This window comes from Pongo abelii, chromosome 22 (genome assembly GCF_028885655.2).
Source record: "Pongo abelii isolate AG06213 chromosome 22, NHGRI_mPonAbe1-v2.0_pri, whole genome shotgun sequence".
Lineage (NCBI taxonomy): Eukaryota > Metazoa > Chordata > Mammalia > Primates > Hominidae > Pongo > Pongo abelii.
In genome coordinates this window covers 31,224,591-31,244,405 of record NC_072007.2, presented here as the reverse complement: position 1 = coordinate 31,244,405, position 19,815 = coordinate 31,224,591, and the positions used below count along the sequence as shown (strand labels likewise).

The 19,815-nt window shown below is 32.4% G+C and overlaps 1 protein-coding gene and 1 long non-coding RNA gene across 5 annotated transcripts in view; one reads left to right on the top strand and one right to left on the bottom strand.

Annotated features, from left to right (window-relative positions):
• Positions 1-19,815, bottom strand: part of NCAM2 (neural cell adhesion molecule 2) — a 557,648-nt gene that overhangs the window by 163,919 nt on the left and 373,914 nt on the right. For all 4 annotated transcript variants that reach the window (XM_054542855.2, XM_002830573.6, XM_024239542.3 and 1 more), the window contains exon 9: positions 3,869-4,019. In XM_054542855.2, the coding sequence (XP_054398830.1) occupies positions 3,869-4,019 (151 nt within the window). The remainder of the gene's footprint in view (positions 1-3,868; positions 4,020-19,815) is intronic.
• Positions 1-19,815, top strand: part of LOC129052424 (uncharacterized) — an 83,295-nt gene that overhangs the window by 44,033 nt on the left and 19,447 nt on the right. The window contains exon 2 of the long non-coding RNA XR_008517451.2: positions 17,664-17,772. This is a non-coding gene — a long non-coding RNA (uncharacterized LOC129052424). The remainder of the gene's footprint in view (positions 1-17,663; positions 17,773-19,815) is intronic.

Genomic DNA, 19,815 nt, shown 5'->3' with positions numbered 1-19,815 from the left:
TTTGTCTGGGTTTATACCCAAAGGGAAAAAAAGTCTGTACCTGGTAGAGGTATCTGCAGTCCCATGTTCATGACAGTATTATTCACAACAGCCTAGATATGGAATCAACCTAAACGTCCATCAATGAATGAAAGGATAAAGGAAATGTGGTATAGATACACAGGGGAATACTATTGAGCATTTAAAAAATGATAAATCTTGTCATTTGCACAACATGGATGAATCCAGAGGACATGGTGTTCAGTTAAATAAGCCAAAGACAGAAAGACAACTACCTCATAATCTTCTTTAACTGTGGAAGCTTCTAAAGTTTAACTCACAGAAACAGAGTAAAATGATATCAGCAGAGGCTGGGGTGGGTGCATGGGGAGGAAGGAAATGGGGAGTTATTGATCAAAGGGTAGACAGGCAGATAGACTGGAGAAATAGGTTTTGAGAGTTATTGCACAGCTGGATCACTAGAGTCAATAATGTGCTTTTCAAAGTAACTAAGAGTAAATTTTAAATGTCTCACCATAAAAAAGGTAGGTGAGGTAATGGATATGTTAATGAGCTTAACTGAATCATTTAACACTACATACATATAACAAAAATCACATTGTACCCCATAAATGGATACAATTATTGTTTGCCAATCAAAAATAATACTAATGATATATTTTTAAAAGCATCACATTTGCACACCTTAAATATATACAATTTTTATTTGTCAACTATACCTAAATAAAAGTAAATAAGTATATTTCAAAGATAATAAAGTAAATTAAAAATAATACTGCATGATTCCATGTATATACATTCTTACATGTAAATGTAAACTAAATTATAGTGATCAAAAGTAGATAAATGGATGCCTCGGGATAGTTGTAAAAAAGGAGGGATAGATTTTAAAGTGACTTGAGAAAATTCTTGAGGGTGATGTAAATGTTTATCTTGATGATCAGTATAGATTTAGTGGTGTATACATAGGTCAAAACTCATATTTTACATTATATATGGGCTTTTATTGTACTTAAATATATTTGAATAATGTCTTAACAAGAGATGATATTTATTTTTCTAATTATCCCCATTCAAGTAGAATAAATTTGAATGTTTCATTTTGGAAAAAAAGGAAAAATGATCAAGTGTTATAAGAGCCATTGAACTCATTTTCAACAATATTTGCAGAAAAATAATCAATGCTTAGGGAAAACAAAAAGTAGTTATATTTACATGATAGTTTAATAGTAAGAAAATTTTTTTTCAAAGTATATTAATCTAGCTACCCTCCAATCAAGACAGTGGCAATAATAATCTCAGGGGATACTCAAATAATTCTCAAAACATCCTTTTAGAAAACAAGACCTTTCATCCCTGTTTAAATAAGATAAACTAAACTACAAAATTTTCTGGTGAGCTTAAGTCTACACATTTACCTGAGAATAATTAAGCAGAAACATAAACCAATATTTAAACCTATAAAGAAGGAATGCAATGTGATCAAAAGCAACTTGTACTTTGTTAGAAATCAGTCCTTGAAGAATAAAGTATCCAATGTACTTTTTTTGTATTAAAGTTATTAATTCATGGTATTAATAGATTACAAGAGCAAATAATTCAAATTGCAATATACAGTTGTTTGTTTATCCCATTATTTTCTACCTAGCTAAAACCAATAACTAAACATCTCATGTAATTATGTATAAGCATTTTACATTATCTTAATATTTTCTTCATTCTCACTTTGAAATCTGAATACATGCTGCGGTTTAATTTAAACTCCCGTTGATGGTAGATTTCTAATAAAGGAGGAGCTATGTTTTATTCATCTTTGTGTCCATTATCACTCAGCACAAAACCTGAAGCTTAAGGTGGACCTAGTATGGTTTTTAAAACTATTTTCAATGAGGTTTTACAACATAAACATATATGAATTATAATCTTAGTTTAGGTTTCGTTTGTTTCACACAAATACCTATGCTGTCATGCATGGACAATAATTCGGAAATCCCAGGGCATCTTTGGAGAATGTGGATATGCTTGAATAAAAGTATATTTAAATGCTTGAGTATAAATAGGTCCCAAGAGTCTCTTCTTTAAACCCTCTTATTTTATAACTAAGGAAATTAGTTATAGGGACTTAGGACACTTAGGACTTAGGGACACATAACACACTATTAATTAGCATATTAGCTAGTCCTATTATTCTAATACTAGCGTATCTTGTATGAGCCACTCTGCCTTACTGTGCTTTGGAAATATCAACAGTGCTCATTTCTCATAAACTCCACTTTTCTGAGGACCTGCAACAGACATTTAGTACTAATCCTATGATATATCAAATGTTTTAAAATATTAATGAAATGCAAAGAATAAAAGTCCTAAATATAGTTTCATTAAGATAATATGTTGCCTAGCAGCCTAGCAGTTTTGTAGGACAGTGGAAGAGGCCAGGAGGTCTCATGTAAATCATATCATGGCATTCTTAAGTGTTTTTTCTTCATTTAGGTTCACATTTAGAAAAATAAAAAAAAAATCATAAAGTAAATTTTGGTTTAAATATACAAATTTTAATTAAAAATATAACAAATGTACTCTAAAAGTGTAAAGTATTTGTAATTTGCAAATGATGTTGATCTGAAGAAGAAATATACTGTAATAATGGAAAAAAGGCAGAAAAAATTATTACGGGAAAAAGGTTAAATAAGTATTGGCATCACTTCCTCCTTTGTGTGTTCTCAATATTATGAATGCTTTCCATTTTTCTGTTTTTTAGAAAGTGTGATGGAGATAAAGTGACTGTCTTAGAAGCTGCCTAATATCAGCAAATGAAGTCAGTAATTTGTGTCAGAATCAAGTTGCCTTCTATTGTTGACTAACTTTCATAATCCTTTTTTCTTTTAGAAGTTTCTGATTGGTCTTTCCATGAATTTCTTGACAAGCACAGTCTATAAAAATGTAAAATAATATGGATAACTTATGTCTATTCTTGAGAAAATATTTTCTTTCTGAAGGCATTCTCGATAAGAGAATGCATCTTGTTTCACAGTTACCATTGCATTCTATCAATATTAATGTACTAGACATGCTCCAATAGAAATACTTTGTCAATAAGAATATCTTATACATTCCACTAAGAACAGCTATGTCCTTTCAAGCATCAGAGACGACTCTCCAATATTGATGCTTCATAAATATTTATTGAGAACGATGTTAAGTTTCTTCCTTTTTAAATAGCATGTATATCAAATTATTTTTAAATTCCATGCAGTGACCAGAGGGGTTTTGTGAAAGCTTGACTTACGTTAGCCCTCCCATTTCCCAAATCTCACATGGTTATGTACATTTTTAAATTTATTTTAAAAACTATCTTTGTCATGCTCCTTTCTTCCAGAGAGAAAATAAACACTATTTTGATAACATAGTATATTAGTACATTTCACTGCATTTAAAATAGTATTTATAGTTTATGAAAATGTAAAATAGCCTAACAAAACAATTTGAATAAGAAATGTAAACACTACGTATTTGAGACATAATCATAAATATTATAAAGAAATAAAAAATCTGAAGTGATATTGACCAATTACTGATAATTAATATTTTTCAGTTGATACTGTGTTTTGAGTTCAATGTTGCAAAAAAAGAAAGTCACCATTTTCAGGAAAAGCAATATCTAAATGATGAAACATACAGCACTGTGAAATATCTCGTAATTTCCACTAGATGTCTCCAATAACTGACTGAATGATTCCTATATTTCCTCTAAAGCTATGCATTAAGTACTGAAACGTGAACTGCATATATATTTTGGTCTTTATCTAAAACTCATATGTTTCAAAGCACACAGTTATTTTAATGAAAATACAAAAGGAAAGTAACTTACATTCAATATCAAGGTACATGCTCTTTTGGTGCCCTCCAATTCTGCTTGCAGCTTCACAGTCATATCTCCCTGAATCTGACAACTTCACATCTTTAATATGCAGTGATGAGCTTCCATGCTGCCCTTTGACTTCGATACGGCCGTCCGGGCTCTGTTTACAATAATTCAGGAAAAAGAAAGATTTTATGCTTGTGTGTGCAAAGTGGTGACCAAACATATAACATTATGTTACTTCCCATGTTTCTCTGGCAAAAAGAAACCGTTCCTGATGTAGAAAGTATTTCTTGTATAGTTAAGAATAAGTTTTTTTTTAAAAAGCACGCTTTTTTTTTCTTTTCATTATTATTATTATACTTTAAGTTTTAGGGTACATGTGCACAATGTGCAGGTTAGATACATATGTGTACATGCGCCATGCTGGTGTGTACTATGCAGCCATAAAAAATGATGAGTTCATGTCCTTTGTAGGGACATGGATGAAATTGGAAATCATCATTCTCAGTAAACTATCGCAAGGACAAAAAACCAAACACCGCATGTTCTCACTCATAGATGGGAATTGAACAACGAGAACACATGGACACAGGAAGGGGAACATCACACTCTGGGGACTGTTGTGGGGTGGGGGAGGGGAGAGGGATAACATTAGGAGATATACCTAATGCTAAATGGAGAGTTAGAAGCACGCTTTTTACATTCTCATAGCTTCATGATGGTTTCCTGTATCCTGGCTGTATAATGATAAAAAGCATTTCAATGACTCCAAATAAAACCCAATCACTCAGCCTGATGTTTAAAGATCTCTCATGTGGTATCACCTTTCTGTCCAAGCACACTTTACAATTTGGATACCGTCAATTCCAATTATTTTGAATTACTTGTACTCTCCACAATACCCTGTGCTTTGAATAAACACTCTTCACAGACCTGTTTTACACTTTTCCCCTTTTTTTCTCTCTATATTTACATGGCAACATCCTACTTTCTATCCTTTAAGTTACTGGCAAAATTTCATATTATATTAAAAATGGTTCCTGATTGCCTAAATAAATAATTATGACTTATTTGAACTACATAATTTTCTTGGAATAAGTTGCTTTTACTAAAGTCTTGCTGGAACTTCAGATTTCATCCCATAGTGTGATAGTATAGTTTAACAAATGTAAGAAAATATTTATGGTACTTCATGTAAAAGTCACTTAAATTTCTAGAACAGAAACAGTACATTCTAGTATTTTTAGAAAGTAAATTATGTTACAGTGAAATTTATATGCAGTTGAGTAAAGAAAATGTACTCTTTCAGCTATTATTTACTATGGGTTACACACTTGTACTTAATTAACTTTATTGGAATATAACAACACAATACACTATTAATAATGCAAAGCAAATTATTCATTCTTATAAAGAAAACGTAATTATTTCACAGTATTGAAAAGTAAATTTTAAAGTTACATGATCTTTGCTTGAAAATAAACATGTTCTCTTGTAATTACCTGTTATACATCATATGGTTTTGACTTGTGAAAAACTATTGGTGTATGTAGATGTTATTAGTAAAAATGTTCGCATTTAAAAGTTATTATCAATATACTTGAAATTATTAACATAAATTCTGGAAAAACAGACACTTTGCCTAAGTGTGTGATTCCTAGGAGAGTTAGAAGCCATTCTCAGATTCATCACTGGCTCTGTAATGACGCACAATATGCATTTGAGTCAAATACTTGCACTAAAAGTCCAAAGTCATTTTCTATTTTCGTTTCTGACATTCTAAAGGACATGCCTCTTTGTGCTACAGAAACGCATTACAAATATCTGAAAGAAAATTCATTTATTTCTTGGCTCTGATTCAACACCTACTGAAGATTCACTTAAGACATCTGATATTTGATTGAGACAGGTTAATGAGCATTTTTGCTGTCTATCTAGTATTTCCAGGTTCTATCACTGAATTAAGTAAGATGATTAGAAAGCAAAGTGTCTGACTGTACATTATTATTCCATCCTTCACAAAAACGCACTCTCTGAAATTTGATTTGATGTTATGTTCTTTGCCTTTCTAGAAGGTCAGTTTAACAACTGCTTATTTAAATGGTATTTCAATATTTTTATAATATGGTTATTTTTAGAGTTTATTGTCCTTTCAAAAATCCCTTAATCAAATATCCATGTGATAACCACTTCTTGAGTTTATTTCCAACTAAAAGTTTTTGTTGACAATTTTAATTGTCAAACAATTGAAATTATATAATGTGTCATTGTTTATAGGTTATTTTTTGTGGCCTCACCTGACTAGACATTAATTGCCAAATTTAGAATCCAATTATAGTTCACAGCACATTTGAGGTGGCCAGTATTCCAGAACTTTCTATTCTTTCTACTGTGTCATGGAACATTTTTAGAGTCATTAAATCCTTTGGCCTTTTGGGGGATTGATGGATCATGTCACTTAACCATTCAACAATTATTTTGTGTCAGTGTGTGTGTGTGTTTGTGTGTGTGTGTGTGTGTGTGTGTGTGCGCGCGCGTGCGCGTGCACGTGCACACATTTATTTTACAATAAGCAGCCAGGCACTGGGATGCAGTACTGAGCAAACTGTAATAGTTTCTATCCTTGGTGGCATTAAAGTTAAACAAACAAGATAGATACTAATTTTACAGTACAATTCAAATAAATGTGAAAAGTACCAGGTAGGCAAACTATAATCTTTCTAGGAGTAAGTGGAAGAATGGGGTAAGTATGTTTCCTGACAAACCAAAGTGTGGATTGTGATCTGTAAATAGTGAAAGAAGGGTGGTGTTGAGGAAAGAATTCCAGGCAGATGCCCTAAGACGACATAAGAAAGATGTGAGAGAAGCAAGAATACGCACAGAAGACAGTGGGGTCATGTGGTTCTCCTGATGATGGACAGGTAAATAGAGACCATAGGCAGAACCCAAGATCAATGCAGATACACAAAAGAATATGCACCCCATTGTGGATGGCTTCTTTAGGTATTCTGTTTGCCTCATTCCTAATGGCATTATTTCTTTATCGAGTAAGTAAACTCAACTTCAAATTCTTTGAGGTAAAGACAATGCATAACTGCTAAATATGTAGACAGAAAAACCAACACTCTCCAAAGGTTATTAGAATTAATTTATCCAAACTACCTTCTCAAAATTGTTTTAATATACCAAATCCACCAGTTTCTACAGTCATACTAAGAATTTTAAACAGAAATACTGTTTTCCCTCCCTGTAAGTTTCTTCTGTTTACTATTAGCAATAATGTTCTTTCCTCTGGATTTGCTCCTAGCTTTCTAATCTTCTTATTTCAATTTCATGAGGTGACCTCTTGTATAGTTACCATTTCACCTAGCAGTGTAAATGATGTTAGAAAGATAAATACATGCAATCAAAGTTCTTCACTTAGGTAGTTTCCTTCTTAGGTCCTCCTGTCTTTCTCTTTTCTTTGATAATAAAAGCAAAAATTTATTCAACAAATAGGAATTGAATGTAATAATTATAAAAGGCAATACATACACACGATAAATTATACTTGTCAGACAACATCCAAAAAGCTTTACATTTACTAGTCTATTTAAGCTCCATGATATCACTATGAGGTTGAGGCTAGTATCTCCATTTTAAGATGAGGAAATGGAGACACAGAAATATTCAATAACTAGCCCACGTCCCACAGCTTATAAGCTTTAGCAGCTGAATGCCCAGGTTGTTTAGCCCTGGAGTTCATGTTTGATTATTTTTGATACATGATTTACCACCTGAGTAACAACTGTGAGTTTGAACTATGTATGTACTGCAGCTATGTAATAGACACTTTGCTGGGTTCTGGGCCTAGAAAAATGCATTCACTCAAATTGAAAAGTGGGCATTTTACCTACTAAATGTGTTATTTCATCAGTGGTTTTTGTAATTTTTGTTTCTAAAATATGTTATTCAATTTTAAATGAGAATTTCAAACACCAAAACATGCCAATAAGATGTTTTAAATATTTGATGGCAGGTACAATGTTTGGTTTCAAAAATTAGACACAAAACATTTATTTTTGATACTTTAATGGGAATAAATTAGCACGTTTACTTTTACATATATAAAAAAAGAAAAATGGATAAGAAAGCAAAGCCCTCGGTCTCTCAGGTCAGAAGGATCAGAGGAAAAAATGACAAATTATAATGCATGCTGATACAGATGACATTCAGAAAGGAAACCTAATTTGGTAGACAAAGGTGAGGAAGAATTTCTTGTAGGTATTTATGCAAAAATGGAAGGACAAGTCATAATGCTAAGTTAAGAACTGTACTGGCTATGTAATTTTAAGGGCCAACTGCAAAATTTAATGTGGGGGTTTCTATTTAAAAACTATTAAAATGTCAAGATGATGATGACCACAGCATATTAGCCCAAACTTGGGGTCGTTAAAGAGTGCAGAATCTGTGCAGTTGCATGAGTTGTACCCCTACAGAGTCAGCCCTCACCAAGAAAAAAGTAAGAAAAGTAGGAAAAAAATGGTAACTATGTGGGTTTGAACTTGAGGGAAAAAAAATGCTGTGTTGAAAGAGTTTAAAGGGGCTCATTGGAACTATCAAATTAAATATGAGGTTGAAGGGGTAAGATATGAAAGAGTTAGAGAAATAAACAAGACTACAATAAGAAGTACCAAAGCAAAAGAAAGACCAATAAGATCATGAGAAGACGCTGAAACTCATTAGCCATCAAGGACATTTAAATCAAAACCATGATACCACTTAGCATTCATTGGAGTGGCTACCATGAAAAAGTCAGATAGTAACAAATGTTGGCCAGGATGTGAAGAAACTGGCACCCTCATGCTCTGTGATTGGGAATGTAAAATGGTGCGGATGTTTTGGATAAAATGCTTGACAGTTCCTCCAAATGTTAAACAGAGAGTTGCAATTACATTCCAAAGAGAAATGAAGATATATGTCCACACAACAACTTGTACATAAATGCTAATAACAACATTATTAATAATGCAAAAAAGTGAAAACAACTGAAATGACTATTTACTGGTGCATGGATTGGAAAAAAACAAGTGGTATATACATACAAAGGAATATTATTTGGCAAAAAAAAAATGAAACGAAATACTCACACATGCTTCAACATGGATGAACCATGAAAATGTTACCGTAAGAGGAAAAAGCTGATAACAAAGGACAAATATTGAATAATTCAATTTGTTTGAAATTTCCAGAATAGGCAAATCTGTAGATACAAAAAGTAGAATAATGTTTGCTTAGGGCAGGCAATGGAATGGGAGGTGGTGGTGAGGAGATTGGGGGGTGATGACCAAAAGAAGTGATTAAATGATCCAAAATTGATTGTGTTTACGGTTGCACAACTCTAGGAATAAAGGCTTTTAACTGTATAGTTTAATGGGTGAACTGTTTGCTATGTGACTTATATGTAAATAACACTGTGAAAAGGTAAATATCAGTTGAAGGTTATTGGGTGTTTTATGAACAATTGGAAAATGACAGGATAGGTTTTAGGCAGAGGAATAAGGTAGATGCACTTGTGATTTAAAAAGATCACTCACACTGCAGGAAAAAAAGTAAATTAGAGAAGGTGCTATGGTCTGAATGTTTGGGGCCCCTCAAAGTTCATATGTTGAAATCCTAAGCCCCACTGTGATGGTATTTTTGGAGGTTGGGCCTTTGGGAGTTGATTAGATCATGAGGGTAAAGCTCTTGTTATTAGAATTACTGTCCAATAAAAGAGCCCACAGAAAGCTAGCTAGCCCCTTCCACCATGTAAGAACACAAGAAGAAAACAGCATCTTTGACAAAGTGAGCCCTCAGCACACCCCAAATCCATCCTGCTAGCACCTTGATTTTGGACTTCCCAGTCTCTAGAACTGTGAGAAATAAATTTCTGTTGTTTATAAGCCACTTTACGGTATTTTGTTATAGCAGCGTGAACAGACTAAGACGGTGGGGGAGGCAGAACAACTGGAAATACATTATTACACGGATGACATGCTGGGAAAGGTAATGGTAGTGAAAATGGAAAAAAGTGAGTGGATTCCAGAAATATATTAAGGTGGAAGTGAAAGTGTTTTTAGTAAATGACCAAATGAGAAAGTGTTGATGAAAGAAAAGAGAAAAGAAATATTTCTAGCATTCTGTCACAGACCCCTTAGGTATAAAATGTTATCTATATTAGTAGATTGTTACCTCTATATAAAATTATACTATGGCTGTATACATTTATATTTTAAAATAAGTACCCATATTTTAATACATGTATACAGTCTATTCCATATTTCATATACAATACTTTAAAATTAATATTTAAAATTAAAATATGGTAAGAAAGCTTTAAGTAGAAAAAACCTTTTAGAGATTTTTATTTTTAAATTTAAAACACGAGACTAGAGACTAGGTGGGTTCCAACAGACAGTTGTCAAAATGCTGGTTTTCAAAACATGACCTGAGTATTTATATTATTGCACAGGCATCCTACCTACTTTAATGTAATATAATAGTTAGGACCATAAATTGCAGAACAAGAATGGATAGGCTTATATCCTGGCTGTGGCACCTATAATCTCTAAGGCCTGAGATTAAGTACTTTACTTAGTGGTACCTCAGTTTGCTTTTCTGTATAACGGGTATGATAAGAATACAGATTTCACAGGATACCTATGTAGATTAAATGAGTGAATATTTGGAGTTTAGCATCTGTAAAGTACATAATAAATTGGCTAAAGCTACTGATATGCAGATCTGAGCAATAAATATGAGTTTCATGCACCCATCTATTTCATTGTGATTTCCAAAAGCATTCTACATATGTTCCATCTCAAAGTAAAATGATAACTTTCCCATAATCTATTTAATTGACAGTGTATTTTGCTTCTAGACTTTTTTCTTGATCCCATGAACCACATGCAAATAATTTATAGTATTTTTCCATGGCCAATACATAATATATTTAGTAAAAGACAAAATACAATTAGGACAAATAACTATAGGAGGAGACAACTGCTATAATAAATAATAAAACATTTCGCATAACTCCATGTCGAGGTACATTATCAGGATGATGGTTAATATAAAAGCCCAGATTTCACCACCATGTAATACATCGATGTAACAAAACTTTAGTTGTACCCCCTAAATCTATAAAAGAAATCACCAATAGATAAAGAAGCCAAGAAGATAGTCAGATCTAAAATGTACATCTTGAGGTACAATTTACTTTCATGTCACAAAACTAAGAAAACTGCAAACAGAGATCTGAAAGAATGAGCCAAATAATATTATGAAGCTCTTCCTTTTAAAAATGTATTATAACATGGTCAGAGATATGGTGATAATGTATGCCACACAACTGAATTCACCCTGTGAATACTGATACCATGTTATGAAACCACACTGCTCTCAAGTCATGCAACTAATCACTAGTAAGTATTGACTGCATTGTTTCAAGGTTTTGAGGGAGTCACACATCATATGGATCAACTATTTTAAAATCTAAAATGTAAAATGTTTTGGTATCTAATACAAAGTCAAAATTCCCTACTGGAAAACAGATAAAGTGTGATACTTAAAATGTGTGAATTGGAAGGGCAAAGTATTGATAACTATTGAAGCTGGGTGACACGTACATGGGATTTTATGACACTATTCTCTAGTACTTGTCTTCTTGTAAAATTACATTTTGTATTTTATCATGGAAATTTTCAAACATCACACCCCAGATGGGATCTTTTCCTGCAGGCTGTTTCCTGAATTAAGAGAATATGTGGAGAAGATCAGAAACCAGACTTAGGTCTAGAGCATGCTGCTATAGCATACTTAAAAGAGACCTACAGACTTTTGTATTGAAAGCTACTGAGATTTTGATGACATTTTATTGAAGAATTATGACAGCACAAGTGGACTAATACGCACATTTAGTGTTAGTTGCTTTAATCCACATCTGGTGAGAATTAAATAAGATTAGGCAGGCTCCGTGCTAGGTACATGATAAATATTGTTAAAATCAGTGATATAATTAGTACCCAGTACCTAAGCAGCATAGTAATCTAGTTGAAATTACAGACAAATGAGAGGTTTTTTTTTTTTTTTTTTTTTTTTTAAAGCAAGAAGCACAATATCCTACAGGAGATGCTACAATATCATATGATATACTTGTAACAACGTGTGACGTATAGTAACTATTAAACAAATGTTAACCATAGTTATTGCGCTTGTCCTTTAGTATGTTTTTACCTAAATCTCCCTAAGTGGAAAAATATACTAAATACACTATGAAGAAACTCAGAATATTTTGAGAATATTACTTCTCTATGCTTCTTGCTCTATCTACTGGGACAAATAAAAGTCCCATTCTGAGCCTTTGTCCACCCCATACTCACAGCATGGAAAAGACACAGTTCAGGTCAAAGGATATATTCACCTTTTTCCTGACTAAAATGGGAAACAGTACAAAGCTTTTTCAAAGAACTAAATATATCAATCGAGACAGCAATCCCACTACTGGGTACCTACTCCCGCAAAAGGAAATCATAGCACCTAACCTTTGGATAGATTATGGTGCTATGTCTTGATTTTGCTAGTCATTTTCTGCAGTATCCACTATGCTACTAATGCCATCCAAGGTCATTTTCAATATTGAAAATGTTGTTTTTTCAACATATACAATTTTTATTTGAGCTGTTTTATATCATCGGCATCTCTCCTGGTTGTGCTTGTGCTTTTCTGTGTCTTCTAAATACATATGCAGGGCACATTAAAAAAATGGATTGGGTAGTGTTCTCACCTACTACCATCACGTATGTGATCGATGGTATGTTTCTATTGATACTGTTTCTGTTTTTCCTTACTATGGGTTATTTTTTTCACCTTGCACATGCCATAATTTTTTTTATTTTATGCCAGACATTGTAACTGATATATTTTGAGTGCTATATGTTTTGTATTCCTTTATGTATGTCCAGTCTCTCTTCTGAGACACTAAATTACTTGAAAACAATTTTATTCCTTTGAGGTTTGCTTTGAAGCTTTGTTAGGTGAGTTGGGAACAACCTTTAGTTTAGGTCTATTTTGGCCACACAACCAAAGCAACACTTCTAGCATTCCAATGGTTCTTTCTAAGGCCTTGCATTGTTTCCACACACACACACACACACACACACACACGCACGCACTAAGCAATAATTAGCTCAAATCTCCAACGGAAAGCACTGAAGATCTCTGGAGATATTTCTCCGTGTGTGTATGAAATTCTGTCGTCTCCACAGGACTCTGTCCTTTCGGCTACCCCGCTGTGCGAATTCCAGCACACGTTGTCACCCAAACTCAGAACACTGTCTCCTAACAGGGAAAACAATTGAAGCATTCATCCCTGTGCTCCCGCCTGAAATCTCTCTCCAGACAGTAGGCTTGAGCAATAATGGAGCTTACATCACATGTTTCTCTTCTCTTGGGGATCAACGTGCTGCCCATCACATTGTACATTTTGTTTTGTTGTTGCTGACGATTTTTAAGTTCATCATGCAAATCAGGCCCCATTTCATCCATTATGGGAGTTCTAAAAAGTATTTTAAATTGTCACTAGTTCCGTAGATAATGTCAGTGCCATCTAGTGACCACATTTTGTCACCAATATGAGATTTCTTATGTTATAGAACACATCATTATTCAAAGCATTAATTTTATTGGACTGATACCACAAAATTAAAAGTATCTGGTAATATATACATATATAGATGTATGTGTATATGTATATGTACGTATTTATGTATATGTATATATATACATGTATATATATGTGTATATATACATGTATATATATGTGTATATATACATGTATATATATGTGTATATATACAGGCTACACACATTTTCTTTTTAAACAATCACATTATGCTAAATACATGTTAACATACCTATGTCATTAGATGTATAAGAAATCTTACATAATCTATATGTATAATTGTATGTGCTGATATTATTGTAGCAAATATATGTGTTATTCTGAATATGGAGACATGCTGAATGGTTCATATGCTTTATTTGTCATGATAGCTTATAACTACACATTGGGTGAGAAGTTCAAGAAGGGTAAAATATATCTATATTGTGAGCTTTGAATGATCCTCAGGCTGTCTTGTTAACTCATGTATAATTGATAACAGATTTGTATTTAAATAAATATGCCTATATTTATTGGAAATATTTGATATAGAACATGAAAGAAACATCAAAATACAAAAAAATGAAAATCTGAAAACTGCAATTCATCAAATTATTTTTGTTATAGAGACATAGAAACAACCTATCTCTAAGAGATGAGTGGCTAAAAACTAAAAGTGTAGATAACAAATAGATGAACTCCATTGAGTTGCTTTTTGGTTTTGTTTTTGCTTTTTGTTGTCTTAGTGTAAAGCAACCCTCCATGAAGAATAGGTAATTTATACAAACACTCTATATACAAATCAAGCTTTTTGTGATTGTTAGAAGCCTTCAATTAAAAGATAAGAAACTCTTCAGAGAGGATCTAACAGAAGTTATTAAGATAAAATAATGTATAGGAGAAACAGAGTTGGAAATGTTGATAAAATGTTACGCTTTTTAAGCAAAATCAGGAGTTTTATTAAAACACCTTCCCAGTGTGGGATAAAATATACAATGCTGCAACAACCATAAACCATTGATACAGTATGGATTTTGTAAAAAAAAAAGGAATTAAAACAGTACAAGGAATAGTATATTTTCTATATGATACCTTTTCTATAAAAAAATCAAAGAAAATTGTGTGTCAGACTGTGATGAATCTTTAATGTATATCAATCACCGGATGATTAAAAAAGCACTATGGATATTTTCATTAAAGGTAAGTCTGGTGACAGGGGCGCTAAAGACCCACAAAGCAGAAATGGTCTAGAAAATTATATGTATCTTCGCTAAGATATAAAAATGACGAGAAACAGCCTTTATCCAGCTTCTAATACTGTGTTGGGATATGCAGGTATGAAAAGTGTTCGAGTATTTGTAGTACAGGGAAAATTGTGGCAAATTGTATGAGTGGGTATTTAAAAAGTATTCTACCTAGTGGTAATATATGCAACATGACAACTTATGATGCTGACCTAAACAAAGCTAGCCATGTTTCCGGTAACACAGAAAGAGGTAGTTATGTCACAATAAATCTCCAACATGTTCTCTATAATACACACAACAAAAGCATGCAGTTTCATTGCTCTTTAATCTCTTGCTTCTATAAACTTGTGTATGATATGCTAATTATCACTTTCTCTATCATTTGGCCCCAAAAGAGATTCTAGTTTATAAACAAATTATTCACTAATCAATCAAAAATTACATCTATTTATTCAGATGTTTATCAATGAATATGCTACTAGAAATTTAATATAAATTTGTGTTTTGTTTTAAATTTTTGTTCCAGTATTATCAAAGCTCTTGTCACTCTACTGGGTATAGTGAACTTTGGAATTAAATGCAAATATCCATATAGAAAAGCAACTATATCATATACATACTTAAGCTCTGAATTGACTTTGCATTTTGTAAGTTGAATGACAGTGGACAGAACTTTATCCTTAGTTTTTATCTGAAGAATCCAACAATTAACCTAAACATATTCATAGTTATTACCTGTTAAAAATCAATAGTTTATCATATAGATTTCAGTTTGCCAGTTCAAGCACTCTCTCAGAAAATACAAAAATTAATTCGAAACTGCAGTGAGCATATTAAAGTTTTGAAATAGTTTTCACTGAATTTAAGACTTGCAATTTGCCGTCTTCTAAATGGATAAATTACCATTGAAGAGTTTGCAATGCCCTAGGATTGATGGAGGAAACATGAAATTTCATTGATTCATTAATTGATCTTAAGAGTAGGATGAACTGGGCATGGTGGCATGTGCCTGTAGTCCCAGCTCCCCAGAAGGCTGAGGTGGGAGGATTGGTTGACCCAGGAGTTCGAGGCTTCAGTGAGCCTTGATTGCAGCACTGTACTCGGCCTGGGTGAAAGAGCAAGACCCTGTCTCAGGTTTAAAAAAAAGTAGAATATGAGGAAAAGCAGGTTGTAACAGCAATTGGAAAAGTGGTCTATCATGTAAAGCCACTAAATAAGAGCAGAGAATTTCAAATTATATGAGACTATTAAAGGCTTTCGAACAGAACAATTATATTATATGGCTTGTTTCTGGTGAATCAATCTAACCATTTTAATGAAAATAACAGGCACAAGGGTGGATGCATTAAGACCTCACTGTTGTGTTCAAACTGTGTTCAAATAAAGCAAATGCTGGGCTGTAACCCATTCAAAAAAAAAAAAGAAGTTATTAAAATAACACAGGCAAGTAACGATGATTTGGGCCAAGGCAGTAACAGCTGGTTGTTGAAAAGTAATTGAATTATGGATATATTTAAAGTAGGGCTATAAAATTTGCTAAAAATATGAATTTCTATAATCTGTACTTCAATCCCCCACAATGTACAATTTACCTATATAACAAACCTGTACATGTACCTCTGAACCAAAAGTAACGGTTAAAAAATGTATTTCTAGCCAGAATAAAAATAAATCAAAGCCAAAGGTGTTTTCAAGCATTTTCCCAAAGAGAAAAAAACACCACTTAATGAGAATGGGATGATTGAGGGAGAAGCAAATCAAGGGGAAAAAGAAGTACAGTATTGAACTGAATATTTTAACTTTGAAAAATTTATTTAATATCCAAGTAAAGCTGTCTGGTAAGTCATTGGACATAGAAGACTGGAGTTAAGTAGAGAGGTCCACAGTTGAAATTTGGAGATTACAGAATCCAGTTGATCATTAAAGCTGTAAGACTAGATGAAATCACCAACGACTCAGCATCATTAGAGAAATCCAAGAATAAATGCCAGACTAGGGTGTCCAATTATTTAGATGTCAATTAGAAGACAAAGAATGACCAAAAGAGATTGAGGAAGTGAACAGCATAGTAAGAAAAAAACCAAGAGAGTTCACTAGAAGCCAAAAAAACATGGTACAAACAGAAGAGGTTGTTTAACTAGGTCAACCATTAGGTTTCATAAAGTGAAGGTTATTGGTAAGCTTGCCAGAGAGTTTCAGTGGAGTGGTAAAATCTAACTGGAGTTATGTTCAAGAGACAACTGGAGGAATAGGCCCACACATAAATATACACATACATATGAAGGATGTGTGTGTGTTTGTGTGTGTGTGTGTGTGTGTGTGTGTGTGTATCAAGAGAAATAAGAATAGCTTTAGATGTTATGGTAATGATCAATGAGGTATGATTATAAGACATGCTGGGTATAGAGAGATGAATTACTGGACTGATGTCCATAATATGTTAGAGAGGATGAAATCTAGACTCCACATGAAAACTCAGATATTTCATTCATGGTAACATACAGGTTTCACTGGGTATGTGTGCAGGTGTAGTAGTCAGGATTTATTAAGATTTTTTTCTGTTTCCAACTAATTAGTAAAAGAGGAAGTGAATCATCAGCTGAGCTTTTTGATGATAGAGGAGTTTTGTAAATTTGAGAATTGATAAAAATTTATGAAGTAGTTATCTAAAACAGTGGTCAAGAAAATGAACCAAGAAAAGGCAGGATGAGTTCTAGGCAGCAGAAAGAATTCACGTTATGTTCTGGATCATAATTTTAAATACAGACCATTTAAAATGACTGTGGGATTTTCTTCACCTATGTTCAGCTGTGCTACTGCATGTGGAGAAAGAGGATAAAAGTAAATTAAACCATGACTTGTGTTTTACCAGAAATGTTTCTTCAAGCAAAAAAAAAAAAAAAAGACCGGCATATACATAATGCACTGACTATTGTAATAGACAGTAGAATATAAGTTGGTGATTGAAAGGAGTGAACAAGGTAAGCGCTATGAACCAGAGGTAAAATGGTAGGATTTATGCATACTAGAATTTTACTCTTCCTACTTATTTGATAGAGTATGAAATATATTATCTTATAAGTAGATATATTATTGTCAATCTAAAAATCATGTAACTTCTGAGAAAGACTTAGACAAAAACTTTGTAGATTACAAAACAGAAGCATTGATGCTATCATAAGAGAAAGATCATGAGACTATAATGTCATAGCGAAGAAAGATTCTTACCTAAGAGTTTTTCACCTTCAATAAACACAGCTACTAAACATATGGTTGATCTTATAAATGAAAATGTTCATTGAATACATCTTTTTAAAATGTATTATGTTAATCCCTGAGTCAAGAGCAATGAATCCATTGCAACTTCTGTGTTAAGGCAATTTTTGTTGTAATGGATTCAATCTTATTCATTAATTATTGTGAAAGCAGTATTATGCACTGGTTTTTGTTATATGCTTAAGCTCGACAATGAAATTCATCAAATGTATTCTTTTGCTGCAATTTTTATTAGAATGTTTGCTCAAAATTTTCATAGATACTATACTTACTTGTATATAATTTATTCAAATTGTTTTTCTATATATTTTCAAAAATTGAACCAAAACACATTGCTGTACATACATTCATTCAAATTTAATCTTGTTGTTTAAACATATTTAACATTATTCACTAGAATACCACATACCTAACTCAAATTACATTACTAGAAATTTGTTGTTTTTGTTAAGTCTATTAATATTCACTGATATAGATTTCCTTACAGCGATATGACTTTATATTTTCTTCAAGTGTAGTAGTCGACTACTTCATAAGCAGATGTAAATGCTAACTGAATTCTGTATGTAGAATATGGTATTTATAAGAAGAAAATAATATAGTTTGGCTGCAAAGCCTTATTAAAATCACTTTTAGTAAATAAGTAACATTTTCCCCCAAACAACTATCATAAAATTGTAAACTACTATCACATTATCTTATAAAACTGACGACAGTTTTTTTAAGTGAAAAGTCTTATTATTGACTTCAAAATAATAGTTCATTAGTAAATGATGCTTTTAAAAAGACATATTCAATTTAAAAATATCTAGAATTATTTCAAAAATAATTTTTAAAATGACATTTTCAACATATGACTAGACTTTTCTGAAAATCTTTATTCAAGCTGTGTGCAGAAAAAGATTTCAGAAAGTTGTAAATGATTGAAAATCCACCTCTCAGCAAGCTCAGAAGCATCAAGGAAGATTTCTAACAGGCCTAATTATATTCTACCACCTACATCAGAGATGGGGAATAGAAGTATCCATTTTGCCTACTGCCCAGCAGGGACCTATATTATTGCTCTCGGAGCACTAGTATGAAAAAATGCATTAGGTAGATCTTTAAAATGTCATTGAAATAAAAAATCCTTCAGAAAAGTCCATTATCTCTGTTGAAAAAAAAAGAAAAAAGAAAAAAGAAAAACACACACACAGCCTGAAAATCTACAGGTGCCAGGAACTGGTGGTATGCTGTTTAGCATTCTTCTCTACAATCAGAAATTGACTTTTGTTTTCAATTTAAAGACATTGTCCAAATAACCTTGGCTTTCCTTACTAATTGATTTATATGGAAAGCTAAACAGAAGAAAATTGAAGAAACATTCCCTCACTATACAATGTTATTAGAAAATCATCAACTAAAAAGTTAGTAAATATCTAATTTATATGAATTAAACTATCTAAAAATTTATAATATTTGCTGAGCCAATTGGAAGACTTACAGAATAACAGAATGTTGCAGATTGAAGGAAACTTATTTATAAATGGTGGACTTGTATCAGAAAAAGGTATAAGAATTTACCTGCTATCACAGAGCAGATAAATCAGTGTTAAAACTACCACGTAATACTAGTTCATTAAGCTCTATTTTATATAAACTTGGAATGCCAAAACTATCATGATTAGGAAGACATGAGTCATAAGAACTAATTTGTTTTATGTAACTTATTCTATATGTAGTTGTATTTAATATCAAAATCATAATAA